This window comes from Cervus canadensis, chromosome 21 (genome assembly GCF_019320065.1).
Source record: "Cervus canadensis isolate Bull #8, Minnesota chromosome 21, ASM1932006v1, whole genome shotgun sequence".
Taxonomy (NCBI): Eukaryota; Metazoa; Chordata; class Mammalia; order Artiodactyla; family Cervidae; genus Cervus; species Cervus canadensis.
Genome location: NC_057406.1, coordinates 59248910 through 59276456, shown reverse-complemented (window position 1 = coordinate 59276456; position 27547 = coordinate 59248910). Strand labels below are relative to the sequence as shown.

Here is a 27547-nt window from a genome sequence, read left to right as displayed (position 1 = left end):
GCCTTCAAGGTCTGGCTCTAAGCTTCTTCCTCCCTGTGTGGCTGCCTTGAAGAGGTGTCTGAACACCTCCAGATAAAGTTATATTCACACATGTGACCATTCCTGTTTTCTGTCTCTTCTATTAGGCCCTGGACTCCCTGAGGCAGACTTGAATCCTGAGCATCTTTTGTAAGTGTCATAACTCCCAGGATGACACATACTTGACGAATGGTCCGTGCAATTGGTGGGTGTTCTTACCTTCTGTGCCTGAGAAAACCATGATTCAGACTCTCCCTAGACAGGTGGGGGTGGGGGGGCAGAAAAATAGTGGGAAGGCTGGAGTGGCTTCTGGAAGGTAGGGCAGCACAGATAAAACAGGCGCTGAATGGCCAGCAGTGACTGGAATCCCCATGGTCCTCTCATTCCGAAGGCAGTGGCCTCCCAGCAGTGAGGAGTGTGTCCTCTGGAGCCAGATTGCCTGGGTTCAAGTCCCAGCCCTGGCACTAACCCCTCTGTGTGGCCATGGGCAAGCTATTTAACCTGTGCCTTAGTTTCCTCATCTGTAAAAGAGGATCATAAGAATACCTACCTGAAAGTGTTAGCTCGGTCGTGTCTGACTTTTTGTGACCCCCATGGACTGTAGCCCACCAGGCTCCTCTGTCCATGGAATTCTCCAGGCAAGAATACTGGAATGGGTAGCCATTCCCTTCTCCAGGGGATTTTTCCAACCCAGGGATTGAACCCAGGTCTCCTGCATTGCAGGCGCTTTCTTTACTGTCTGAGGTACCAAGTGCTGTTATCAGGATTAAATGAATTAGTATGATGCGTCTCAAACTTCCATGTATGCAGAAATCACCCGGAAACCTGGTTAAGATGCAGGTTCAGATTCAGTCTGGGGTGGGGCCTGAGATACCGCGTTTCTTACAAGTACCTGGGGATGCTGGTGCTGTTGGACCTCAAACCTCACTTGGCATATTCAGGATTTAACACCTGTAAACTAAGAACAGGACCTGGAGCATGGTAGGGACTGGGGCAGTGTCGTCAGCTCTGGTACCTGGTACCTCTCAAAGAAGGCTTTGAGAACTTTCTGGCCTCTTTCAGTGCACCTTCTCGGTGCTCTGCTGTCTGGAGCCTTGGTGATGCTGGCACCTCTGCTGCTGTCTGAGGTCGGCCGTTCTGAACCTTCTTGGTGGTCTGTGCTCGGCGCGCTGAGGAGGGACAGGTGTTGGTGGGCAGGTGTCAGGACAGAGCTGAGCAGAGAGACACAGGAAGAGGGCCTGGCGGCAGAAGCAGCTCACCAGGCCCGCTCACTCGAGTGTCCGGGCTCACCCTGGTGTGCGCTTCACAGTCTTAACCGCACACCTCGCAGCTTCCCCTGCCCCCTCCGCTCCTGCCGCCCCCTGCTTCCTGCGGGAAGGGCACAGGTGACTTCAGCCAGGGGCCAGCAGCGCTCTGGCTGGAACCGCAGGCCTGAAGCCCCCGGCCACATCCTCTCAATGGAAGTGCCCCTCGGTTCCTTCCTTGCTTTGCCCAGGCCCCCCCACCGCGCCCGGGTTCTGGTGCACTGGCCAGGCCTGGCAGTCCCTGAGTCCTGGCTTGGACAGTGGTGGTGAGGCTGGGGTTCCTGGATGCTTCTGAAGAGGTGGAGGTTGGGGGGTGGGAGAGTGAAGAGGTTGTAGACAGAGAACTCTGTGTTGGGGGCCCGGATGGCTGAGCATCTGACTCAGCTCTGCCTTCGAGACCTGCCCCTCCCTAGGCGCCCTCATCCCACGGTCTTTGTTTTCTACCTAACAGGGTGTTTCCAGAGGGTGCCATGTGATGACCCATGAAAAGTGGGTATACAAATCACCTTCCTCAGTCAGGAGCAGGCGAGGGCCTCCTGGCCGGTACAGCCGGTTGCTGACTGAGTTCCAGTTTAGGTTATTTCCCAGCTCCAGGCCCCGAGGAACGAGCTAGTCACAGCGTTCCTCCGGCCTTGCCCTGAGAGAGGGTGATGCAGCCTGGGGCCCTTCATCCTTTGCTGCTTTCAGGTTAGCTCATGAGCTCACGGGGGCCCGCAAGATCAAGGTCACTGGTTAAAGCCCCATGTGGGGGAGGAGGTAAGCGTCCCTCCTTCCCATTCAGGCAGCTGCCCTGACCTTGCCTGGTTCTCTCTTAAATAGGGAGGCTTCAGCATGGGTGTGCAATGCACCCTCATGCCAGGAGCCCCCTCTGAGGGCTGAGAAGAGCCTCTCTCACCACCCTGTGGCTTCCCCCTCACCCCCCTGCACCCCATCCCAGCAGGGAAGCAAGGTGCCTGGTTCAGATTCCTCCAATCAGAGGATGCCTTTCCTGGAAGAATTCTTCTGACCTGATCCTGTCCTTGTAGGGCTGGGAGGCTGGGCCCAAAGAGGAGTGGTCTGACCCTTTTGGTTCTTGCTTATTCAGCATCATCTGGCCCCCTGTTTCTGGTAACATCACTCATTTCTCTTTAGAGATTAACTTTCTGCATTAGATAGCTTGGTCAATCTGTCAATCAAAGTACCCCAACCAACCTCTCCAGCCAAGGGGTGGCCATTTGACCTCATCATAGCCAATGGTACTCTTTGAAGAGGAGTGGAATGAAGCCAGGAAACAGCTGGAGTTTGGTGCCTCGAAGGCATCTTTGCAGCCAGGTCCCTGCAGCTGGTCTGGAATCTGTTCCCCTGAGGTCTTGGTCTTCGGAACCACTCCAGATCCTTTCATTTCTGCGTCTCCTGAGTTAGCCACAGCCTGTTCCTATGGTCCGCAGCCCCAGAGTGGTGATTACCAGAGGGGAGGACATGTGACTCAGGGGTTGGGGGCGCTGCTGGGATTCAAACCCAGGTCCCTAGATTCCCAGCCTGTGTCCCCTAGAAGGTGCCCTGGCCTGGGAGGAGGGACAGGACTGAAATGAAGTAGAATCGCAGTGAAGATACATGTGTTCTCAGCTCCAGCCCAGTGTTGGGTGGGGGTGTTAGTGGTTTGACTGCTGGGCAGAGTGTGAGGAGGCGCGTGAAGGTGAGAAGCGGTCAGCCAGTGCTTGAGGCTCCCTGCCACCCTCACACACATCCTGGCCCCTGCCCAGAACCCCTGGCATGTGGTAGAAACTCCCTCTGGGTAGGGATGAGGGGGTGCAGGCCTTCCCCAGGGAAGGAGGAATTGGTAAGCAGAGCATGCGCTGATCTGGTTCAGACAAGTCAGGGTGGGTCTGTGACTCTGTGCAGTGGGAGGACTCACAACGGGCTGAGTCTAACTCACCCTGAAAGCGAAACCAGCCACCCACCAAACATGGGGGCCTCCGGCATGCTGTCTCTTTATTAACCAGCACCCAACATGGAAACCAGTCAGCGAGAGAGATTCATTGTCAGCCAGCCCACTGAGTGTGCATGGGCCTCCCAGGCACTCAATCATGGAATCGGCTAGGAGGACATCCAGCTGTGACTGCCTCTTTAGAGTCACCTACAACTGGAGGACACAAGGCGGCTTTCTGTCTTACCGCCCTCTGTTTTGCCCTCAAGAGCTAGTGCTCACGCCTGGCCATCAGATCTGCATGACAACACAGATTTTATTCCAAGGGCCCCAGCAGAGAGAAAACCCCACACAGACACACTCCTCGTGTGCCCTCTCACTTGGTTTCTACTTTGCTATCACCCTAGCTGGTCAGCTCTACATGAAGAGTGGGATGGTGGGGGTGTGTGTGTGTGTGTGTTAGTCCTTCAGTGGTGTCCAGTTCTTTGCAACCCCATGGACTGTAGCCCACCAGGTTCCTCTGTCCATGAAATTTCCCAGGTAAAAATACTGGAGTAGGTTACCATTCTCTTCTCCGGGGGATCTTCCCAACCCAGGGATCAAACCTGGGTCTCCTGCATTGCAGGCAGATTCTTTACTGTCTGAGCCACCAAGTCCCAGGATGGGGTGGGGGGCTAGTAATTAAAGATGATTTCGAGTCTTAATCTGCACGCTAAGTGACTGCCCACCCTGTCTGGCTTCAAAGCACCTGTGTCAGTCAGGAATCTCAAATGCAAACCAAAGAGCCCCACCTGGCCACTTTCGTTAGAAAAGCATTTGGTTCAAGATCTTCTGCAGCTCAAGAATCTATAAACCAGGCTTGGAGGCTATAAACAGTTTCTGAAATGCTCTGATGTCACCCTCACCAGCCTCCTGGAGTTCTCTGCCTCCTAACCCGCATCCCTGTCTCCCATCCCGAGGGAGGTCTGCAGCAGACACTCCTGAATGGGTGAGCCTGATCATGTGCTCACTAACCCCGCTGCAAGGGAGACTGCGAAAGTAAAGCTTGAGCTTGTTACTTGGGACCCAGGGCTCCTAAAGAGGTAAACACCACAAACACAGGAAAGGTTTGCAAAGCTGCAGTGTGACCACGATGAAAAATAAATATCCGGCCAGCACCTAAGAAGAAACATCCCCAACAGAGGGTCCTTGTCAGCCCTCAGCCCCACCCCTGCCTCCTAAAGTTGGCTTCCTCACACCTCGTGGCCGGCAGTGTGTTCTCTCTGGGGCAGGCTTGGTGGTGGGTGTCTTGCTGTGGGTTGAAGTTAGAATAAATGACCGTTATTTTAAGTAAGAGAAGTTCACATTAAAAAAAAAAAATTCTCAATTTTCTGCTTTTTGTGAAAAGTGAGCATTTCCTGGCAGTATTGAGCCATCATTCCCATCTGCCATCTCCCACAGCAATGGAGACCCTAGTTTGCCATGGTCCCCTCCTGCCAGCCTCAAGTGTGGGTAAACCTGGCCCCTGTGGCATCTGCGTTGGGGTCCCCCACCCAAACCCACAGCGAGGGAGAGACGAGGCCACCTCCCTCACCCAAAGAAAAGCCTTTGTTGTTGGGAGGCCAAGGGAGTCAGATGTATTTTAGTGAATTGCCGATTGTCCGAAAACTACTTGGTCCCTGATATCTCTACAGTCCAGCTGAGGTGGCCCTCGAGTGAACCTGAGGGAGTAACCTGAGAAACGATGTCAAGAGAAGCCTGTTTTAAACTTGGTGGAGCCGCTGTAGGAGCACACAGCTGGGAAAGCTTTGAGCTGCAGCTGTGGAGGGAATAATGACAGGGCTTCCCCGCATCAGCATGCTTCCCCCCATCAGCATGCTTCCCAGAGTGCCACCCAGAGGGGCCCTTCTCCACGAATCCTCGATGCTCACCCAACACCTTTCGAGGCTTTGCACTTGCCCAGAGCTCCCGCTCATCCGGCTCAGTTCAGCCCCTTTGTTCTGCAGGAGACTCAAGGTCTTTTCTATACCCTCATCGTGGTTGTTTTGGAATCTGCCAAAATATGGCTGCCTCTCTTCTCTCAGTCCCACCTTATTTAGATCCTTGAGGTGGCAATGAGATTCACATGCCAAGACGCCAAGAATCAAGGGCCAGGGGAAGGTTTCACAGTCTCTCTGTATGATCCTGGGCCAGGTGGTAGCCAGATCTGCCTCACCTTGCCCCTGCCTACAGCCTGAAGCAGGCATCTTCACTGCTCAGAGGAGTTCAGGGTTCCCGTTCTCTGACTGGAAGCAGCCATCTAGGGTTCCCAGCCCTCTGGCCAGGCTTGACTGGGGCCATCATTCCAGAGCTGGGTGAGCTTCTTACCCTGTTTACTGCTTTCCTCCAAGCAGACACTGTAGACCGTACTGACAGCTGGGGACAATCTAAGCAAAGGGACATTTAAATGTTTTGCCATTCCTTAAGAAAAACACCCAGAAAAGAAAAGCAAGCAAGCATAACCTCTAGATAGAGAGGAACTTCTCACAGACACTTTGCAAACATCACACGTCCTCTTTCCTCGCTGCAACACCTAGATTGTCTTCTGAGAAAGATCACAGATCTTGGTGAAACCTACTTAAGAATAAGAACTAGTGAAAAGATCTTTTTTCTACCTGTTTCTCACGGGAAAGGGGGGGAAACCATTCACAGGAGCTGTCAAAGGGTCCTCAGAGTTTCCCCGACTGTCCCCGTAGCAGGACTCTGGCCTGGCAGTCAGGAGACGGGGGTGAGGAGTTGGTGGACTGTGGACAAAACGCTTCCCTTCCTAAGCACCATCAGCACAGCGAGGTGACCCCCACGCTGGGACACCCCAGCCTTCCTCTGCAGAAAGGTTGGAATTAAGCAGGAGCAGTGGGAGGTCTGGTGTCTGGTGACCCTTGAGGAGAACCCCAGCCCCCACCAAGGGTCCCATGTTTTTACAGTTTAATTCTGATTCCTATTTTATTTATTTTCTTAAATAGATATTTTGTTCCCATGAAACAAAGCTCAAAAGGTACCAAAGGTTATTCAGGAAATATCCCCCACCCTCCACGGCTTCCTGGGTCTCCCAGCTCCCTCCCTGAGGTCAATCCAGTCCCTAAGAATTTGTTCCAGAACAACTCGGTGCCTGTACCTGCCAGGTCACAGGCACACGCACACAATACACACTCACTTGCACACACCCCACTCCCCCTCACACACGCACGCCCTCTCACACACAGACAGGCTCATCCTACACCCATCAGGCACTCACACCTACCCACCCCCACACACACACACACCCTGGCACATGTCCTCTCACAGTCACATGCTCATGCTGTTACACCCTTCCACTGCACACTTTGAACTGAACTTGGCTTGTCTGCACCCACTGGCACATCCTGGGGATTGTTCCACATCAGGATTAGACAACTGTACCTTCTTTTTTTTTTTTTAAAAAAAAAAGAATTTTATTTATTTGTTTTTGGCTATGCTGGGTCCTTGTTGCTGCATGGGCTTTTCTCTAGTTGTGCTGCATAGGTTTCTCACTGCAGTGATTTCTCTTGTTAAGGAGCACAGGCTTCAGCAGTTGTGGCTCCTGGGCTCTGGAGCACAGGCTTGATAGTGGTGGCACACGGGCTTAGCTGCTCTGCAGCAGGTGGGATCTGCCCAGACCAGGGACTGACTCGGTGTTCACTGGCAGATGGACTCTTTACCACCGAGCAGCCAGGGAAACCCTGGCAAACCTTTTGAAGCTTCAAATATTGATATTCTCTGTGTTTCTAATTTGCCATTTCTGGGTCCTTTAGGGCATTAGAGATTTGAAAACCTCAGTTCTTTTCCTTTTCCTTTCTTTCCTTCCTTCCCTGCAGCTTGACACCTCTGTGTGTCAGGTCATTTTCGAGGCTCTGGGACAATCTGGGTGAATCAAACATGATCCCTGTTCTCAGGCAACGCCTAGTATAGACACCTGAACAGACAGTCATGACCCGAAATAAGCAAGTGATGTGTGTCTCAGATCCGATCAGGCTGGGGTGGGGGTTCCAGGAAGAATTGGCTTGAAATCAGCCGGTTGAGTTAGTCTGGAAGAGTGGGCTGGCAATGGGGTGACCAGCTCTGTCCTAGTTTTGCATTGAAAGTCCTGTGTTCTGGAAACTGCCTCAGGCAAAGTAGGACAGCTGCTTCCCCTGGTGCCCTGCTGGTGAGGAACAGGAACAGGGAATGACTTTCTATGTGAATGTCATCATTTGCATGAGACAGGAGTCGCTCAGGAGCTAGTGCTGGAATGGCTGATGAACCAGGCCACTCATGGTGGAATGCAAACAAATGGTCATGTGACTCAGTTATAGCCAGTGGGATGTTAACTTAGGGCAACTTTGGGGAAAGGTCCTTACCTGGCAGAGGATGCCCTTCTTTGCTGCTTCCTCCACTGTCCAACTGCAGGAATGCATATGTGATGGATGGAGCTTGAACTGCTTTCTTGGTCCACGAGGCAGAAGAAAGGTATTGGGGATGCCCCAGTAGCAAAATGGAGTGGACTGAGGATTCTGATGTCATTATAGGGCCCCTCCACCAGCCTTCAACAGCCTTCCTCTGACGACTTTTTTAAAAAATTGTTTGTTATTTTATTTGTCTGTGTCTGGTCTTAGTTGTGGCATCTGGGCTCAGTAGTTGTAGCACATGGGCTTAGTTGTTCCGTGGCATGTGGAATCGTTAGTTCCCTGACCATGTCCCCCACATTGATCAGGAGACCCTTAACTGCTGGACCATCTAAGAAGTCCATGGATGGCTTTTATGTGAAAGAGAAACAAACTTGCTCTCTTATTTTAGGGTCCTGTTACGCTCTTCAGTTCTCTTTTGACAGACACAGCTGGACTCAGTGCAAACTAGGACATTGTTGCAGAGTGGAAGGGGTGGTGGCCGCAAGGGGGTCTGGGCTGGCACAAGTCAGGGTGATGATGGGGTCCCAGGGTGGACCTGGGCTGCAATGTGGAGTCAGCAGAGGGTCCCTGGGGAGAAGATGGTGCAGAAATCTGAAGGCTGCTACGGGGCCCTGAAGTTATCTGGGAGCTGGAGCACAGAGGAAGGGGGAGGGGCATTTGGTAGCGGCCACAGCTGAGGTGGGCACAGGGTCTGGCATCCCCAGAAGACGCAGCCCTGTGATGGGTGGAAGCGTCATGGTCAGGAAGGACACAGGAGAAGGGCCCAAACACACATGCCCCACGGCTTCTGTGAAAGTGGGGTCCCTGGGCAGGAGCCGGCTCTGTCCATGAGAGCCAAGGGTGCAGGGAGGTTGGTTCACAGTGGGACCCTGAGGACACAGTGTGGAAGGCGCAGGACAGGGTTTAAGGGGCTTTGTATATTGGGTACTGGGACAGAAGGGGGATGGCTGGAAGAGGCTGGGTACAACCCCCAAACTCCTGAGATCAAGGTCTGGGCAGGCCTGAGAGGGCTCTGTCAGGCCCCTGCCATTGGAAAAGTTCCTGGATTCCTCTTCAGGTCATCTCAGAGAGAATCTGATGTCCTCTGTCGGACAGACTCTGGTTCTAATCCCGGTCCTGCCGCATTCTGGTTGGGTGACCAGTGAGCCTTAATTTCCTTGCCTGTAAAATGGGAAGGAAGGCATTAGCTCTGCAGGGAACATGAGACCAGCTAGGTGCGTACCAGTGTGTACACAGGGGGTGGGGGTGGAGGTGGGGTGTTTGGTATGCTTGCTGATGGCAGCCATGCCTGAGCATGGACGAAGCTGGGTCCACAGTTTCTGCCTTCACCTGCAGATGGATTTTATTATTCTCTTTTTTAACCTGAAGTGTGGCTCAGACAGTGAAGAATTTGCCTGCAATGCAGGAGATCAGAGTTTGATCCCTGTGTTGGGAAGATCCACTGGAGAAGGGAGTGGCAACCTACTCCAGTATTCTTGTCTGGAGAATTCCATGGACAGAGGAGCCTGGCGGGCTACAGTCCATGGAGTTGGAATGAGTCGGACATGCCTGAGAGACAAACACTTTCACTTTTCACTTTCATAGTTAATTTGCAATGTTGTTAATTTCTGCTGTATAGCAAAGTGACTCAGTTATATACCCATATGCATTCTTTTTTATATTCTTTTCCATTATGGTCTATTCCAGGGGATTGGATACAGTTCCCTGTGCAATATAGTAGGACCTCGTTGTTTATCCATTTTACATGTAAGAGTTTGCAAGTTCTACTAACCCCAGACTCCCAATCCATGCCTCCTGTTCCCACCTCCCCCTTGGCAACCTTGCGTCTATTCTCTATGTCTAGGAGTCTGTTTCTGCTTCATAGATAGGTTCATTTGTGTCATATTTTAGAGTCCATATAAGTGATATCATATGCTATTTGTCTTAGATTTTTCTTTATATGCATTTTTTTTCTTTATATGCATTTTTAAAAGCTTTAAACTGAGTTCATGAGTTTGGGGACAGGAAATACATGCATGTGGTATAAAAGGGTCTACAGCAAAAAGCAGCCTTTTTCTCCCTTCCTGAGCTGGCTTTCCCCCTGGGAGAATCAGCATCCCTCGCTGAGAAGCTTCCAGAACTATTCTAGCCTTAACAAATCTCGGCTGTTATCTTCATCTTTGTGGTGCTCGAGTTTGTCACTCTCTCCTGCAGCCAGAAGACTTGCTCTAGGGGAGAGGGGAGATGGGCTTATTGAGGGCCCACTCCATGGGGTCACCAGGTGAGAGACTCACGCCCTCCTGCCGTTCGGTCCTCCTGACATCCCCGCAGGAACAGCCACCCCTCATTCTATGGCCGGGGACAGGGAAACACAGGTGAGCAGGTCACTCAGCTTCCAGGAGCCTCGAATCCGGTCTTGTTCTTCTCAGCCACACTGGCTCCTGCCTCCTGCTCAGAAGGGAGTCGGCCTGATTGTCTAAAGGGTCTTCCACTCTGTTTTCTCACTTCTCTGCTGACAGAAACTTCTGCAGAGCCGCTCTTTTTACTCCCCGTCCTGCTCACCCCATTCCCTGTGGTGAAAGAGATGGCAGCTCACAGGAAAACCTTCCCCGAGGCAGAGAGTTTAGAATCAAGAGGCAGCAGAGTTGCTTCTTCTGACACTGGATGGAATGTCACGGGGTCCCTAGGCCTGTGACACTGGATATAGGTGGATATGCACCTTCCCAAAGAGGGGGTTTGTAACTGCTCGGTATTAAAAAAAAGAAAAAGCCTGGAACTGATTCTCTCTGCCAAAGAAAGGAGGAGAAAGGGGATTATAAACTGTGACTTGAGAGGCAGAGGAAGGTTCTAGAATGTTCAATAAGTGGCCAGTTTGTTTGCAATTGTTTGTGAAGGCCCCCCAAATAGTCACCCCGGAATGCTAAACTGAGTCAGGGGCTTCTTGGAAGGCCGGGTGAGAAAGGATGTCTGAGGGAGTTGGGGTGTCTCATTCCATGGCTGGGGTGCACCTAAAGGGAGCAGTTTGAGTGAGGCCTGGGTGTTAGTGGACATGTGTGTGACTGGATGAAGGTGTCAGAGGCTTGAGGTGGCCTGTGAGATGGGGTGGGGGTGGCATGAGAGAGAGAAGAAGGGGCCTTGTCCCCATGGGCTCTGGGGTGCAGCGCAGCACCTATTTAAGAGTGAGAGACGGCATGTGTGCGACGGCGTACACGCGCGCCTGCTGCCGCAACACCCACAGTGGCCCCCCCCGGACCCCCCCATACCCCGGCCGCCCCCAGCGGAGGAGGGAGATCTTTATCTGGCCCCTGGTGCTGCAGGAGTTTCAGGCTTTCTAACCAGTCAGATCTCCCCCGCCTTCCCACCCCCAGGCCTTACCCCCTCCATCCTCTGCACAGGAAGTGGGCTGGCCCTGGGGTTTTAGTCTCTGCCTGCTTGGCCCCAGCAGCCTTCTACTACCTGGGCCGCGGGAGCCGGAGCCCGGCCCTGGGGAGATGGCTGCGGTCCCAGCAGCGGAGAGAAGCAGAGAGAGCGCATCGCAGCTCCATGTCCCAGACAGGTAAAACCCACCCTGCCCTGGCCCAGCTCAGCCTGATCCCCAGGCAGCCCAAGCCTCCCTCCTGGCCCCTGCCACCAGCCAGGGGGCTGGAGGTGAAGGACACGGGGATTTCTTTCAACTCTGACTCAGACCCACCAAAAGTTTCTGCCTGATCTGCCATCTCTCAGCCCTTGCCCCCAAGCTTAACTTAGAGCCCCCGAGGGATGGGGCAGGCCCTGTTCCCGTGGCTCTGGCTTCAGGTTCTAGTCTTTCCCTCCCTCCCAACTCTCACTGTGGGAGGCCGGGAGCTACTCTGGGATGAGGGGCTTTCCCAGGCCCTGTGCTGGGTCCCCCAACCGAGAGGAGTGGAGAAGGAGGTTCAAGACCTGGGAAGGGGAAGGCTGGCTGAGACTCAGATGTGCTGGGTGCCCAGAGAGGGTGTGGGGTGTGGGTGGGAGAGATGTGGCCTGTACTGGGAAGGTGCCCCTGTATAAAGGGCACCTCAGAAGGCTGTGGGGTGAGGGGAAAGTAGAGGGACCCCTCTGAGACCTGGTTATGAAGTGGGTGTTCTGGGAGGTTTCTGGGAGCCCTGGGCTGGAGGCCGGACTCCTGAGCTTGAGTTCATATCTGTTGTCCCTTACTTGTATGTGTGACCCAGCAGGTCAGGAGGGTCTCCAGGTGCCCCCAAAGTCAGGGTCTCCCTCCACTCCTGGGGGCCGAGGCCTCCCACCCTGAACTGTGTTTGGAGCACCTAAGGGGTGGAGCCACCCCCAAGGGTCCCCTTTCTTCCCCTAAAGCCAGCATCCCACACCCAGCTGGGGAGATGCTCCCAGACTTAAACAGCAAGAGGGAGTTTAGAATGGGAGATGAGGGGTTGGCTGGAGAGGCCGAGGGGAGATGGAGCCCATCAAGGTCAGAGGAAAGGTGGGATGTGACTCAGACTACCGAGCCCCTGCTTCAAACCCTCCCACAGCCCCTGGGTACCCCACATCCCATGATATTAGCCCTGGCAGAGCCTCAGGCTATACTGACTGGGTTCAAATCCCAACTCCAGCCCAAGAGGCTTACAAGGGACTTAGTTTCCTCATCTGAGAAAAGGAGTCATAACAGTATCTACTCACAGGGCTTCTGTGAGCTTTGAATGAGGTAATATCTGAAAGTGCTAAAGACAGTGCTGGGCAGAGTGAGGGCTGAGCATTAGTCATCATGACCACTATCATCACGACCACCGTCACCATCACCATCAACTCCGTCATCACCACCATCATCATCATCATTATCCTCTTCTAACTTGACATCAGATAACCTGCGTTAGAGGCCAGTTCCTTGGGCAGCTCTGACAGTCTTGACACCTATCAAATGGGGATAACAACACACATTCCCAGGGCAAGGTGGGGACCTAATGAGTCCATGAGTGTGCTCGGCTGTGCAGTTATGAAGGGCAGGGCAAAGATGCGTGGACGTGTGTGAGATTTCAGGATGGAGCCAGCTGGGGACTCCGAGATCCCACTTGCCCTCCCTGAGGCTGGGCCTCATCATTCCTCTGCCAGCTTGAGCAGGTTTCTTAACTGACCCGAGACTGTCTCCTCCTCTGCAGGAGCGGGCAGCCTCAGAGACAGTTGGGAGCCCTCCTCACCCCATCCTCCTTGCTCTTTGCCCTCTCGGGGTTCCGCCGCACGCTTTTGGCTATGGGTGGCGGGAACTCATTCTAGATGATGCTTCTTCTCCTGCCCGACTCACTTAGGCTGGGGCTGTGGTTTGGCCCTGACCTTCCTGTGATCTTGCACAGCTTTGCCTCTACCCTTCTCCTCTCACACGGAGGCTCTGTGCCAGATCCTGTCCTGGGCCTAGGGTGACCCTGCAGGTGGGGGTCTGGCCCCAGGCAACTCCATCCGGGGGGCCCCCAGGGCCATGATCCACAAAGAGAGGGCACCAGGGGCTTGCTGGAGCTGCTTTCCTGGGCTCCCCGGCCTCTGGGGTCCCAGCCCTGGGCTCCGTGCTGTCGTGGGTCGGAGGATCCAAAGAAAGAGGCAAACAGCCCCATCCTGGGAGCATGGCCCTGGGGAGACAGTAGGATAGGCAAGGAGGTGCCCCCAGGTACCTCTTTGGGCCCTTCTCCACAACCAGGTCAGGTGCTCGCTGCCCCTGCCAGGGTCTGACTCCCCAGGGAGGGGAAGCTGTGGGCCCTACCTCTGGGACAGAATCTGGGTGGGGCAGAATGATGGGAGGGAATGGGCCTCAGGGTGCAGTCCTGGGGTGGAAATCCAGCTCTGCTTCTTCTGCGATGCGATCTTGGGTGAGCTCATGGCTTAGAACCTTGGTCTCCTCATCTGAGTAAGGAGACAGTATATACTCCCAGCCCCTGCTGCTGGTAGATTAGATGAGCTAGTGCAGCAAAACCCTGGCACAGTGTGAGGGCTTCGTCCCCATCCCCCACCCCACTCGCCTCCTCTAGAATTGCTATGAGGTATCCTTATGAGGTGATCAGCACAGTTTACTGGGCTCCAGGCAGTGTTCCTTAGCTCTGATTCCACAGCTGCCTCTTATGAGCTGTGTGACCTTGGGTAATTTGCTTCACCTCTCTGCACCTCCGTTTCTCATCTGAAAATGGGAACAATGAGTGTATCTCCAGTAGATACCCTGATCGCCATGGTTAAAGATTTAAAATAGAACCTGGCATAGAGGAACCTCTTGACAAATGGTTTTGGTGTGGTTAAGGGGGCAACTGGGTAGAGAGGAGGTGGGTTCTAATTTCAGCTCTGTGCTGGCCTCTCTACCTGGATGTAAATAGGTCTTTCCTCTCTCTGGGCCTTATTTTCCCCAACTTTTGAACAAGGTTGGACATGCTAGAGAGTCCTTTCAGCAATGACAACATGGGTCCCTGAATCTTGAAAGGAAAGGAAAGAGCATGTGTGGGGCAGAGGGAACTGCAGGTGCAAAATCCCTGAGACTGGCATGGCGGGGAGCCGATGGGTGCACCTCGGGAGGACAGAGCCCAGCCTGTCTCTTGGGTGGGGGAGGAGGTGGCTAGGTGCTCACTCACGCTCTCTCCCCTTCTTCCTCCATCCAGGGCTCCCTTCCCCAGCCCCCACCCGTGGATGTGATGGCGGCTCCGGCTCTGTCCTGCTGCCTGTCCCTCCTCGTCTTCCTCTTGCCCCTGGCCATCCCTCAGGCATCTACATCAGTGAATGGTGAGGACCCTGGCATCTGGAGAGCTGGGCTTTCCTCAGGAGGGAGGCCGAGGCCCTTCTAGAACTTGTTCTGAGACCCCTGATTCTTGGCAGGAGCTCCATCAGCAGGGGCAGGAGGTGGGGGAGGGGGCCAATGGGACCAGAGACCAGGTATCTACCTTCTCCCTCGACCATCCTGTCTACACTGTACCCACAGGCCTCTCCAAATCCCAGGAAGACAATGTCTTCTTGTCCTTGCACTGCCTCGACCATTCTGGGAATGTTTGCAGGCTGTGGGATTTAGTTTTGTCTTCTCTGAAATGGACCCACTAACCCTTTCTCTGCCTACCAGGATTGAGCATCTCCTCACCTGATGGGGACAGGAGTGGCGGGCAAACCCTTGAAGGCCATGGGTATCCTACAGCTAGCCCCACACGCCACATTTTCACGGCATTTGCTTCCAACATCACATGCTTCTATAACTCGAGAGCCAACGTCTCCTGCATCTGGAGCCATGATGGGGGCCTGCAGGCCACCACCTGCTGCTTGCACAGCCATCAGCCTAAGAGGTGCGTGTGGGCTTGATGGTCAAATGTACAGAACCGCAGGGCATGGAGGTCTTATCATCCTGACTTTTAGACTCTTGAAATCCTACTAACAGCTCTGAGACTCCAAGAATTCTGCACTTTGAGAATTTTGGCCTAAAAAGACCCCCAGACTGCTGGTGTCACAAGACTACGAAAGAACTGGGGGTCAGATATTTAGACTCCTGGAACCTGAGTAGCAGTAGTGATCCGGGCTGCAGTGGCAGGCCTGGGCATGAGCCAGACTAGATAGTTTGGGGACACTGGGCTGCTCGCCTGATACTCCGAGGATGGACTCAATGTTAGAGGCAAGAAGGACTGAATGGGGTTCCCCAAAGTTTTTGAGTAACCTCGGATTTTGTGAGATGCCTAGGACAGCTGTGGGGACAGGGGACTGGGGAGACCCACCAGCTGGGAAGGAATCCGTGAAGGGGCACTGATCCAAACATCCTGCTGGTAGCAGCCAGCAGGGCAGCTCTGACCTTGGCTCCCAGGCGGGTGGTGATTCTAAGGGTCTCTGGAGGGCCCAGCAAGGATTGTCCACACCCTCAGCCCTATGGGGAGAATTTGGAAGGCTTTAGGTGGGAAGGGCCATGTGCCCTGAACGGATTTGTTTCTGGATCACTTTCACTGCCCTGGGGCTTGACTGGGAGGGACAGATGCTCACAAAGGGACACGGGGCAGGTGGGGTTGGTATAAAGCCTGGGCTCCGATCAGTAATGCTGCATGGGGACCCTCCTGAGGCCAGATCTGAGGGGGTCCCTCTTTTTCTTCAAAGAGAGGAGCTTTTTCCTACAAAACAGTGGAAACACACCTGTGAGCTGCAACCAGTGAAGCCGGGATCCTGGGCATGCAATCTGGTCCTAGGACCATCTCCAGAAGTGAGTAGCCAGAGCTGAGGGGGAGGCCAGCAGGGCTGGTGGGTGCAGAGGAGCATCTTTCTGGTGGAGGCGCCAGCATACCCAGTGGTCAGGGGCTGCGGCAGAGTGGGCTTCCTGGGCTGGGGAGGCAGGAGGAAGAAGGCAGCCTCCATGAGAGCAGATGACTGACCCACGGGTGGAAGGATCCGAGGTTATTGAGATGTCGGCTGCTCAGCTCTGCTCCTGCCTACTGTCTGCTTTTATAAGTTAAGTTTTATTGGCACACAGCCACACCCATTTGCTCTCTTGTTTTTTTATGGCTGCTTTCGCAGGACAGCCACAATGGCAACATTGAATAGTTGTGACAGAGATCATATGACCTGCAGCATCAAAAATATTAACTATCTGACCCTTTTCGTAAAGTTTGCTGAGCAGTGCCTTAGATGGAGGATGTCAGGGAGGAGGTCCAGTTTATTGCAGCCATGGTTTCTCCTGCCATCCATATCTCAGCAGCCTCTCCATCCCCACACCAGCTCCTGGAAGTTTTATCCCCAGTCTCTTTCCCTTTCAGTCTCAGAAACTGACCATAGTGGATGTCATGAAACTGACAGTGATGTGCTCTGAAGGCGGGAAGTGGAGGAAGATGATGACCCAGGATATCAAGCCCTTTGATTACAGTGAGTGAGGACTCCAGGGTGGAGCTGGCGTGGGGTGGACAGCCACATTCCTCCCTGTCTCCCTCTCTAGTCTCTACTCTCTCCCCATCAACTCACATCCCCATCTGAGCAACTCACTGCCCGCTGAACTTGGGATGAAATCCCGGACACTTACCCTGGTGTTCAAGGCCATTGGGCCTGGCTTCCTTCTCCAGAATGCCTCCTCTTGTGGCTTATATTCCTGCCACACCAAGGGCCAGCTCTCCAGGCTCAGCTTGCCTTTCCATGCCTCTAAACACTTGCACACCAAGCAGCCTCAGCCTGCTTGGAAGGCTCTTCTCACCCCAAAAATTGCCACTCACCCATCAAGTTCAGTGAGGAGTCACCTCCTCCAGGAGGCCTTCCCATACTCCTGGAGCCCTTGGTACCTCCTCTTTCAGGGTGTTTATGTCCTGGGTCTTTGCTGCCTGATAATGGGTCTGTCTTCCTCATTGGGCTGTGAGTTTCCCTGAGGGCAGAGCTTCTGCCATTCTTACATCTCTGTTCTGAATACTCAGCATAAGGGATGATCTGGAAGTGACTGTAATCTGAATGGCAGGTCATTTAACATGTCTGAGCCTCAGTTTCCTCATCTGTAAAGTGGGGAAAACCAGTTACCTGCTGCCTACAGTTGCTGTACGGCTTCTGTGGTGGCTCAGTGGTAAAGAATCCACCTGCAATGCAGTGGACGTGGGTTAGATTCCTGGATTGGGAAGATCCCCTGGAAAAGGAAATGGCAATTCCAAGTCTTCTTGCCTGGGACATTCCACTGACAGAGGACCTGGTGGGCTACAGTCCATGGGGTCGCAAAGAGTTAGACACGACTTAGCGACTAATCAACAGCCACAACAACGTGGTTGCTTAGGAGCCTATGAGCCAAGACACAGAAATATCTCCACAAACATTTGCTTATTATTATTTGTGGAGTTCTACAGAATCTCAGAAGTATAAAAATTTAGATCAATTGAACTTCAGAATAATACAAACTTATAATCATCCAAGATTGCTGAAGTAGAATTAAATAAAATAAATGAGACGATCCAGGTAAATCTCTGATCAAATATGAGTGTTGAGAAAGGCTGCCTTGATTCTTTCATTCTGCAGATATCTAATCAATTGCCTACCACGTACGGCCGGGTAACGTTCCAGGCACCAAGGATACTCCAGAGATCAAGTCCTTGCCCTCAGAGAACTCAGTCTAGTGGGGGAGACAGAAAACGAATAAAGAATCAGATATTTAATATGTCAGATGATGATAAGTTCTAGGTAGAAAAATGAAGCAAGCGAGGGGGACAGAGAGTGGTGGATGGTCGGGGTAAGCTTCTCTAAATGGGTGATATTTGAGCAGGAACCTGCCGATCCCTGGGAGAAGAGAACATTGGGAGGGAGGAACAGCAGGTACAAAGGTGGAGGTGGGAGCTCGGCTCGGCTTTCTCATCTCAGCATCAGCATGTGGCAATCCCCAAGCTTGTTCTCTCTGCCTTTGTCTCTCTCCTGTCTCCAGTTCGTCTGGTTCCACCCCACTCACTCCAAGTCGTCCACGTAGAGACCCATAGGTGCAACATAACCTGGACCGTCTCCCAGGTATCCCACTACATCCAAACAGACGTGCAGTTCGAGGCCCGGACTAGGTCTGCGGACCACAGCTGGGAGGTGAGTATACCTGGCTCCGTCCCACCTGCCCTAATTCCTCCCTATCCTCGTCACCCTGTCCATCCTTCATCTCAGCAAAGCCGCAGAAGCCCCTAATCAACCCCTGCTGCTCCTTGGAACTGCCCCCCCACACCCTCCCTCTGATGTCCCCTGACACCCCAGGGGTCCTGCCGATGGCAGTTTCTAGACAAGATTTACAAAGCTAAGAGGCAGCAGACACCCCCTCTGAAGATTTCAGAGGCCCTGGGCAGCCACCATTCCCTCTTCAAATCCAGTGTGGTCCAAGTGCACGGAGGTTGATCACTTATTCATTCACTTACCCATTCCTTTATTCACTCATTCATTCAACAAACATTCCCTGAGTACCTACTATGTGCTGGATGCTGGGGAGAGAATGGAGGGAGAGTCGGGCAAGCTGCCTCTGAGGAAACTCACTTGGGGGACAGGAGCAGACTCTGCAATGTTTTTACATACTCTCATGAAATTTCATTGTGATAACACAGTTGAGAAGGGCTAGGCCAGGCACCTTCAGACTCAAGTGACCAGGCCTTTCTGAGATCTGGGTTCAAGTAGGAGCTGATTATTTGAGGATCTGGGGAGGATCTTCCAGGCAGAGGAAAAAACCATTGCAAAGGCAAAACACGGCCTGTGTGTCTGGTGTGCTGGAGAAAAAGCAAAAAGGGTGACGCCGAGTGGGGAGAGGTCTATGGGAAGCCCCTCTTTCTGGCTGAGTGTAGAAGAGACTGCCATAGAGCACAGGGGTATGGGGCGCAGGGGAGGAGGGAGACCTTGGATGGGGCTCAGAGGTCGTGGGAGCTCAGCCCTGCAGGAGGAAGGAGTGGAGGGAAGAGAGAGGGTCCAGAATAGGTTCTGGAGGTGGAACCAGCTGATTGACAGATGGCTTTGGATACTGGAGTTGAGTGAGGAGGAGGGGTTCAGGAAGACCCTGATTCTTGGGGCTCCTGCAAAGTGGTTAGTTGGGGAGACTTTCTGTAGGAGGGGGGGACAGTGCAGGGTGCATGGCTAGAGGGGATAAAGGAAGGCACTGCTCTGCTCATATGCTCAGCCAGCCCTGCCACAGGAAGTGAGGGGGCAGTGCAGGCCCCTCTGGTCTGACAGCCCTATCTCTGCCCCAGGACACCCCACTGCTGACCCTCAGGCAAAACCAGCAATGGATCTACCTGGAGAATCTCGCTCCAGGCATGGAATATGAGCTTCAGGTGCGGGTCAAGCCCCAGCTAGGCAGGCATGAGGTTTGGAGCCACTGGAGCCAGCCCCTGGCCTTCAGGACGGTCCCTGCAGGTACTGATGGGGAGCTGAGGTGGGGATGCAGCCTGGGTAATGGGGAGGGACTGGCGGGGCAGCTTTGGGGTATATTCACAGCACCCTTCAACCATCTTTAGCTCACTGGATGTGACCTGCAGGGTGAGAAATGTGGGCAAGTTTTGCAGATGGGAACAGGGATTCCGTGACAGGGTGGGACTTCTCAGAGGCCTTGTGAGTTAGTGGGGAGGCCAGTGAGGCTCTTTCCTCTTTCTCCACCCTTTAACCTCAAGCTTTTGGTTTCTGCCAAGGTCTGGGGTGGGCTGTTTTCACCTGTTAGCCTATTTCTTCATCTGTGAAGTAGGTACCACGGTACCACGGCAGGGCTGCTGTGATGAAGTCATACAATGCCCCATGTCGGCTGAGCACACAGCAGGTCTGCTGGATCACCTGGGACCTTATAAAGGCCTTGGGTCATCCCTCAGCGCCACATTATGGGTGGGGGATGCTGGAGTGACTGGGGGTGGGGCACACTTCTTTAACCCCTCCCCTTCTCCTCTTTCTACTCTCTGGGCAGAAACCAGGAAGAAGATCCCACCTCTCCCTTGGTTGGGCCACATCGTCTTGGGCGTTGGCAGTTTCGCTGGTCTTGTCCTCTTGGTTTACTTTCTGGGCAACTTCCGGTGCATCAGGCTATGGTAAGAAGAATGCCCCCTCCCCGGCTTCCACGTCTCGGTCTGACATCTCCCATGGCCAGGTCAGCTTCTGGGCTGAGCCCCATGTTCTGACAGTCCAATGCCCCCTCTGCCATCCCAAGGGCCCTCCCTGCCTAACATCTGGCCTTTTCCCCAAAAAAGGGAGGTCCAAGGGACCAGCCCGAGAGGAGAGGAGCAGGGAGAACCCCATGGGAGCCCTGCCTGGAGCATTAGGCTCAGGACTTGAGTATGTACATGTATATGAGCCAGCTGCTTTGTGTTGGGGGCTGGGGTGTCGTTATGGGTCTGACCATTCATTTGTTCTTTCCTTCATTTGCTGAGTCCCAGCTCAGAACCAGGTATGGTGCTGAGCGCTGGGAACGTAAGCACAGCCACAGGCATGTCGTCGCATTTTCAGGGACTCACCGTCCCGTGGGGGATGGCAGATATTTATCATGCAGGTTTATAATGACATGAGATTAGGGTGGTGAAGGAAGGTGCTAGATGTACTAGAAGTAGACAATAGGAAGGGGAGCCTCAGCTAAGAGGTGACCAGGGGAAGCATCCCCGAGGAGGCAATGATGGCATTGAAATCTGGAGGAGGAGCAAATCAGGCAGGGAAGGGTCAGGAGCTTGTCCATTCCAAGCAGAGGAAAAGCTTGTGCAAAGACCTTGGGTGGGAACAAGGGAGAAGCATTCCAGGAACAGAGAGTATAGGAAAGTGGGTGTGGTCAGAGACCAGAAGGAAGTTTGGGACCTGAGCCTGGACTTCTGGGCAGCAGCCAGGTCTCCTGGGGTCTTGAGGCGTATATCTTGAAGTGAATGCACACAGACACTGGGGCACTCAGCTTGGCAAGCAGTGCATGGGCTGGGATTCAGCTTCTCGTCACCATGGGTCCTTCCCCTTAAAAAAAACCCAAAAAACCCAGGCGCCCTTGGGCAGTGCACAACTTGAACCACTGTCTATGGCAGCCTTGATGAGGAAGCCCACAGTCTGGCCTCTCTCTTACCTCCCTCCTCTTGGTTCACTCTGCTCTGGTCTTCTTTATGGTCTCCCACCCCCACGTCCTTCTGCTCTCTCTCCACAGAACAAATGGTATACTTGCATACTTGGTTCATTAACTGGCTCCCCATTAGAACGTCAGCTCCTTAAGAGCAGGGACCTCCTCTGTTGATTCTTCTTGTGTTCCCAGTGCCCAGCACAATACTCTCCCTTACTGGGCATGCAATCAACATCAACAAAATAAATGAATGTGTGTGGTGAGGCTCTGTGCCCCGCACTCAGACCTGCGGGGCTGATGGCAGGACTCTGTGGGCCCCCTTCCCTTCTCACCCTTCTTCCCTCCCTCCTCTCCCCTCTGTAGGCTGAAGAAGGTTCTGAAGTGTCACATCCCAGACCCCTCGGAGTTTTTTTCCCAGCTGAGCTCTGAGCATGGAGGAGATTTCCAGGTAGGAGTCTGGAGGAGGAGGACAGAGCAGGCAGTTGACATGGGCTGGCCAGAGGGTGGGCTGGGGTGTGGACAGGGTGGGGAGGAGGTGGAGAACAGCGGGTTTTGCACTTCGGGTGAAGAAATGCAAAGTCAGCTGCCTCGCAGGTGTGTGTGTGTGAACAATCGTGTAGGACTCTTTGCAACCCCATGGACTGTAGCTGGCCTGGCTCCTCCGTCCATGGGATTCTCCAGGCAAGAATACTGGAGTGGGTAGCCATGGACTCCTCCAGGGGATCTTCCTGACCCAGGGATCAAACCCAAGTCTCTTGCATCTCCTGCACTGGCAGGCAGAATCTTTAGCAACTTCACCACTCGGGACGCCCTGGACCCCTCTCCCCAGTTCTGGCACCTGTGTTCTCAGGCTGAATGGCAGCGTCCATCTGAGTGAGCCAGCCTACCTAGGCTCTAACTCTGGCTCCACCACTTCCTGGCTGTGTGGCCTGGGGCAAGTTATAGAACCTCTCTGTGTCTCAAGTTTCCTCACCTGTAAAATGGGTGGTGGGGTAAGGTGAGATAATATTAGTATGCTTACGATCCCAAGGACATAGCCCAGCACACAGTTAATGCTCACAAAACCCTCACTGGAATTACCCGCACTGGGCTGCTGTTGGAACAGGATTCACCAGGTTCAAGTTCTCACCCTGCTCTCGTGCAGATCTGCTTTCCCTGCTCTCGAAAATCCCCCCAGCCAGCCTCCATGACTTATCACAAATGCTAGCAAGACCTCTAGGCATTTCTAGTTACAAAACAGATTCATTTTAAAAGTGCACCCCTGTATGTCGGAATGCTCTGAATGCCATGCAGAATTCAGTCGTCTCCCTCAGCCCACACATGCTTCAGGAAGGAAGCTTCCGGGAGGGAGGGGGATATGGTGGGCCGCTTCTACCACCCCACCCCATACTCTAGGCTCACTAGATTGGTGTTGGTGGAGGGGGTGAGGTGGGAGTGGACAGAGGTCGAGAGAAATGCCCAGAGGCTGGGAAGCCATGCTGGAGCAGGCCTGTCACAAGCTGGCTTTGGCGTTCTCTATCGGGGCTGATCAGGGCCTCTTCTGGAAGTCTCTGGAAAACTCTCAGGACTGGGCACATCTTTCCTGCAGTGCTCCTTATGTGGGGAATGTATCTCCTTAAAACTCTTCCTTTAGCCTGAAAATTAGTGATCTCCCCACCAACAAAGGTATTCAAGTCAGCCTTGGCTGACTATGTGTTGGTCACATGGTAGAAGGGATACCGAGTAGGAAGCTGGACTAGATGCAGCCTCAGACCTCTTCCAGCTTGAGGTCCTTCCGAGTCTATGGGCTTGGGACATTTTGAGGCAAGACTGGGGTCCTTTCTAGACAGCTGCATCTTCCCATGAGATCAACCCTAGGTCGAAGTGCCTAGCCCAAGCCTGCCATGTGTGGTGGGGGTATCCCGAAAAGGCCCTGGGGATGCAGATGTGACTGGGGGCGACAGATGGCCGAGAGGGACCCAACCCTCTCCTCTGCATCTGGGTGACAGGCCAGCTCCTCTCTCTCTCTGCCCCAGAACCCCGAGCTCCAAGACCCCAGGGCCCACTGCCCTGTCTGTGGGACCCAGGAGTGAGTGTGTCAGTGTGTGTGATAAGGATGAATTTCTTCCTGTGCTGCACCACAATCCCCCCTCCCCTCCCAGGTCCACTTCAAGGCACTGTGGATGGAGGCCTAGGCCCCGGAAGTGGCTGACCACACAGCTCTGAGGCCCAGCACACCAGTGCAGGCCACAGAGCTGCCCTTTCCTTCTGGCCGCTGCTCAGCTCTGCTGCCTGGCCCTGCCTTCTGCTGCCTCTTCGAGTGTTGGAGCCCCACTCGGCCTGGCTCTTGCCCTCTCTCCCATGCCTCTGTCCTTTGCCATCCTTAGTTGGGCCTCACTGTCCCTCTCTCTTGGCCTTTTCTCCTGTAACACAAACACCTGGTTTGGGGAACGGGGTAGATGTTGCTGAGTGGTCTAGTCATTAACTCAGCTGCAATATATTGACTGGGCCTCTTGATCCCCATGCTGGGCACAAGGGTGCAGAGGGGACCCTTCACACCTGGTCCCTGCACTCAGGGGACCACAGTCTGGCTGCAGAGGACTCCCAGGACAGAAGGCTGTTGGGGTTCTCAAGTGCACCCTCCTGAAGCCCCATCACCCTGTCCTCAGGGGTGTACTGTCCCCTACGCCTCTGCTGGGCATTGCATTTAACTTGTGCCAAGTGTTTCCATCGTCATTTTCTTCTTTAACATCTCTCTGCTGGGCCATAGTGAGGCAGTCAGGAAAGAGGCAGCTAACTATTATAGAACTGAGGCTCAAGAGGTGCAGTCACCTGCCCAGGGTCACACAGCTAGTGAGTGCCAGGGCCGGGGCTGGAACTGGGTCTCCCTGCTCCTTGCCAGGGCTCTCCAGACTCCAGAGCAACTGAGAAGTGCTTGCCTCTGATGGGTGCTTGCCTCTCTCAGTGGGTGGAGGGTGTGGGAGGCAGGGGGCTGGACCATTAGCTCCCCGCTGGAGATGGTTCCATGGCAGTGTGAGTGGGGAACCTGAGGCCCAGCTTTTCTACCTGCTGGCTGTGTGGTCAGGGCCAGGACACAAGCTCTCTCTGGGAATCCGTATGGTGGTCGTGACATACTCTCAGGGCTCTTCCTGCTTCGGCAGTGGTTGATTGGTTGGTTCACACACTCACACTGGTCTGAGGATTCCACCCATCGGTATGTCCCTGGGACCTGGAGCAGCACTAGGTTCCCAATACTAGCCACTCAATAAGCAGTCAGGCGTTGACCCAACACATCCCCTGGGCCCCTAGTGAGCGAGAAAGACCTGTGCTGAGGCTGGGAAGCAGGTACACCCACTGATGTGGAACATCCCCCCAACCGGTGGGCAGAGTTTGTGTGTGTGTGCATGTGTGTGTTTGGGAGGTAGGGCAGCGGGGGGCGGGGGTGGTGGTGGTGTATGTGTGGGGGGGGCGGGGTTGCAGTCAGGGAAGGCATCCCAGAGGGGGCAGCCCTGAGTCTACTGCTAAAGAAGGACGAGTTAGGGGTTATTGCTGAGTTTAGAAGAGACGGCCCCCTCACCCTCCCACTGTCCTTTCTCTTCACAGAAGTGGCTCTCCTCACCCTTCCCCTCGTCCTCCTTCAGCCCCAGTGGTTTGACCCCTGAGATCTCCCCACTGGAGGTGCTGGACAGGGATGCCAAGGCCACACAGCTGCTCCTGCTTCAGCAGGACAAGAGCTCGCCATCCTCAGCTGAGACCAGCGGCCACTCAGTGACCAGCTGCTTCACCAACCAAGGCTACTTCTTCTTCCGCCTCCCGGACGCCCTGGAGATCGAGGCCTGCCAGGTCTACTTCGCTTATGACCCCTGTACTGAGGAGCTCGATGCGGGTGGGCCCAGGGCCCCCGAGGGAGCTCTCCTTCCACCCCTGCCGACTCCACCAGGGGATGACGATGCCTATTGCACCTTCCCCCCCGGGGAAGACCTGCTGCTCTTCTCTCCAAGTCTGCTCAGTGGCCCAGGCCCCCCGAACACTGCCCAGGGGGGCACTGGGGCTGGTGAAGAGAGGCTGGCTGCCAGCCCACAGGAGGGAGTCCCTGGAGACTGGACCCCCCAGTCCCTGGGGCCTCCTGCTCTGGAAACCCCTGACCTGGTGGATCTGCAGTCACCCCCAGAGCATGAGCTGGGAGAAGCAAGAGAGAAGGTGCCTGGCCCCCGTCCAAGGGAGGGGACCAGCTTCCCCTGGGTCAGCCCTCCCGGGCAAGGCCAAGTCAGGGCCCCCATTGCCTGCCTGACCCTGAACACCGATGCCTACCTGTCCCTCCAAGAGCTCCAGGATCAGGACCCAGCTTACCTGGTGTAGACAGACAGCCGGCGCTGGGAGGCAGGTGGCCGTCCACTGCTGCGCCAGGCCTGCTTGAGGACTGTGTCCATGAAGCTTGTCCCCTGCTGAGACACTGGGTGTCCAGCAGCCTCTGGACATCTCTGCCCAGGGCCTCACCCAGTCCTGCACACTCAGCTGTTCATTTCCAAACCTCAGTTGCTGCTCCCTGCACCTACGCCCCAAGCCAAGAACTTTGGGGGTGGGGTCCTTTGACTCCCCCACTCCCTCATTCGTCATGAAGTCCTGTGGGTTTTACCTCTTCACCCTGGCTTTCTCACTGGGCTTCCTGCCTCGATCACACCCCTCCCACCCACCCACCACAGGACAATCAGTGGAATCTTTCCAAAACATAAATGGAGCTATGCTGCCCCTCCTGGAGAAGGAAATGGCAACCCACTCCAGTATTCTTGCTTGGAAAATCCCATGGACTGAGGAAGCTGGCGATCTACAGTCCATGGGATTGCAAAGAGTTGGACACGACAGAGCGAATGAGCATACACATGCTGCTCCTGGTTTAAAATCCTGCCATGGCTCACCACTGCCCTCAGTACAACTTCTTGGCCTACCCATTGGGTCCTCCAGCATCATGTTGGGACATTCCCATCTAGAACCCTCCCAACAGTCCTACTCAAAGACCCTGATGCTGGGAAAGATTGAAGGCAAGAGGAGAAGGAGGTGACAGAGGATGAGATGGTTGGATGGCAGCACTGACTCGATGGACATGAGTTTGAGAAAACTCCTGGAGATAGTGAAGGACAGGGAAGCCTGGCGTACTGCAGTCCATGGGGTCTCAAGGATTCAGATACGACCAACCGACTGAACAACAACAGTCCTACAAAGCCACTTGGAACTCCCTCATTTCCCCACACCTTTGTGCTTGTGATTTCCTGTTCCTGGGGGGGCCCTCTCCTCCCTCATCTTTTGGTGACAAGCTCCCGTTATCCTTCAGGTGGCAGTTCTGCTTCCCTTGCGGGGAAACACTGCCTCCTTTCATGTGCCCAAACTCGAGATTCAGTGCTGGAGGGACAGGTTCTCAGGGTCACAGGGTGGCGGGACAAAGTGTCTCTGTCACGTCTCCTTTGGGATCTCTGGTGACCTCGGAATGATTGCCTACAGCTGTGGCCCAAGTCTGTGCACAAATGCCCAGCAAAGTGGACCCTGGCTGGATCTTTCCACAATGGCAAGCCGCTGGAAAGTAAACCCCTCCAAGTGGTGGGTCCTGATGCTGTCGCAGGAGCCCTCCCTCGCGCCCCTCCTGCTCCACCCTCCACTGGAGGGGTCTTTTCTGCAGCTCAAAGGCTGGCACACTGCCTCCTGATGGCAGTTCCATTCCCTGCCCTTGACAGAGTGCACTTTACATCCTATCAGAGTCCCTGCGTGAATTAATGAACTATCTGGCATCACCATGCCTGGTCTCCCTGTGCCCTTGCTGCCTTCATTCAGGGGGGATACCATCGACCTCTCAGGGGCACCCCTGGCACTTTGACGTCTCTGAGGTCAAGCCTTGGAGAGGCAGGCAGTCCATGTCCACTAGGTTCCGGCATGCCCGCCCCAAGCAAAAGGCTCATCCCCTCACATGGCAGTCCTGCCGCGCCACACACGGCGAGCCCCTTCCTTCTCGTTGCTCCCACCACCCGTCCACTTCTCGTCCTTCAATGCCTGGCACTGATCACACTTGTGACGACAAGAATTCTCCCAGAGGCGAGAACCACAAGGGGTCCCCGCTAATCAGCCGAGGTGTGAAAGCGCCCAGTGCCTGCTTTTATAGGCCCTGCTTTCAACTGATTGGGCACCTGACACAAGCCCACCCATGACTTCGTCGGCAGCCTATGAGGTGACTGAGAACAGAAGCTCTGACCAATCAGGGAGGCCAGACCTGAACTGGCCTATCAGGTTTCTCTCAGTCGGCTTTTGAATACAGAGCAGGAGGGGAGCCTCTGGGAGCAGGTGCCACGTGGAACAGGGACAGGAGGGACCGAAAGGGGAGTTAGCAGAGGGTGTCTGGGCTCCTAGTACAGATGCGCCTGCTCCACAGGGGACTGCTGCCTTCACTCAGGATTCCTGTTGCTTTTATGTCCAAAATAAACTCCCCTTTTCCTGAGGA

The 27547-nt window shown here is 54.3% G+C and overlaps 1 protein-coding gene across 5 annotated transcripts; it reads left to right on the top strand.

The window, feature by feature from the left end:
- The first annotated feature begins 125 nt into the window (after nt 1-125).
- On the top strand, nt 126-27547 carry IL2RB (interleukin 2 receptor subunit beta). 5 transcript variants are annotated; one of them, XM_043440928.1, is made up of 10 exons: nt 126-223; nt 14234-14354; nt 14686-14902; nt 15666-15798; nt 16349-16454; nt 17977-18125; nt 19262-19427; nt 19966-20086; nt 21448-21532; nt 24667-27547. In XM_043440928.1, the coding sequence occupies exons 2-10, from the start codon at nt 14267-14269 to the stop codon at nt 25420-25422; spliced, it is 1821 nt and encodes a 606-aa protein (XP_043296863.1). In that variant the 5' UTR covers nt 126-223; nt 14234-14266; the 3' UTR covers nt 25423-27547. The 5 variants fall into 5 exon arrangements, with proteins under 5 accessions (XP_043296863.1, XP_043296864.1, XP_043296860.1 ...); XM_043440929.1 differs by having other exon boundaries at nt 131-168; XM_043440925.1 differs by lacking the exon at nt 126-223 and adding an exon at nt 9868-10003.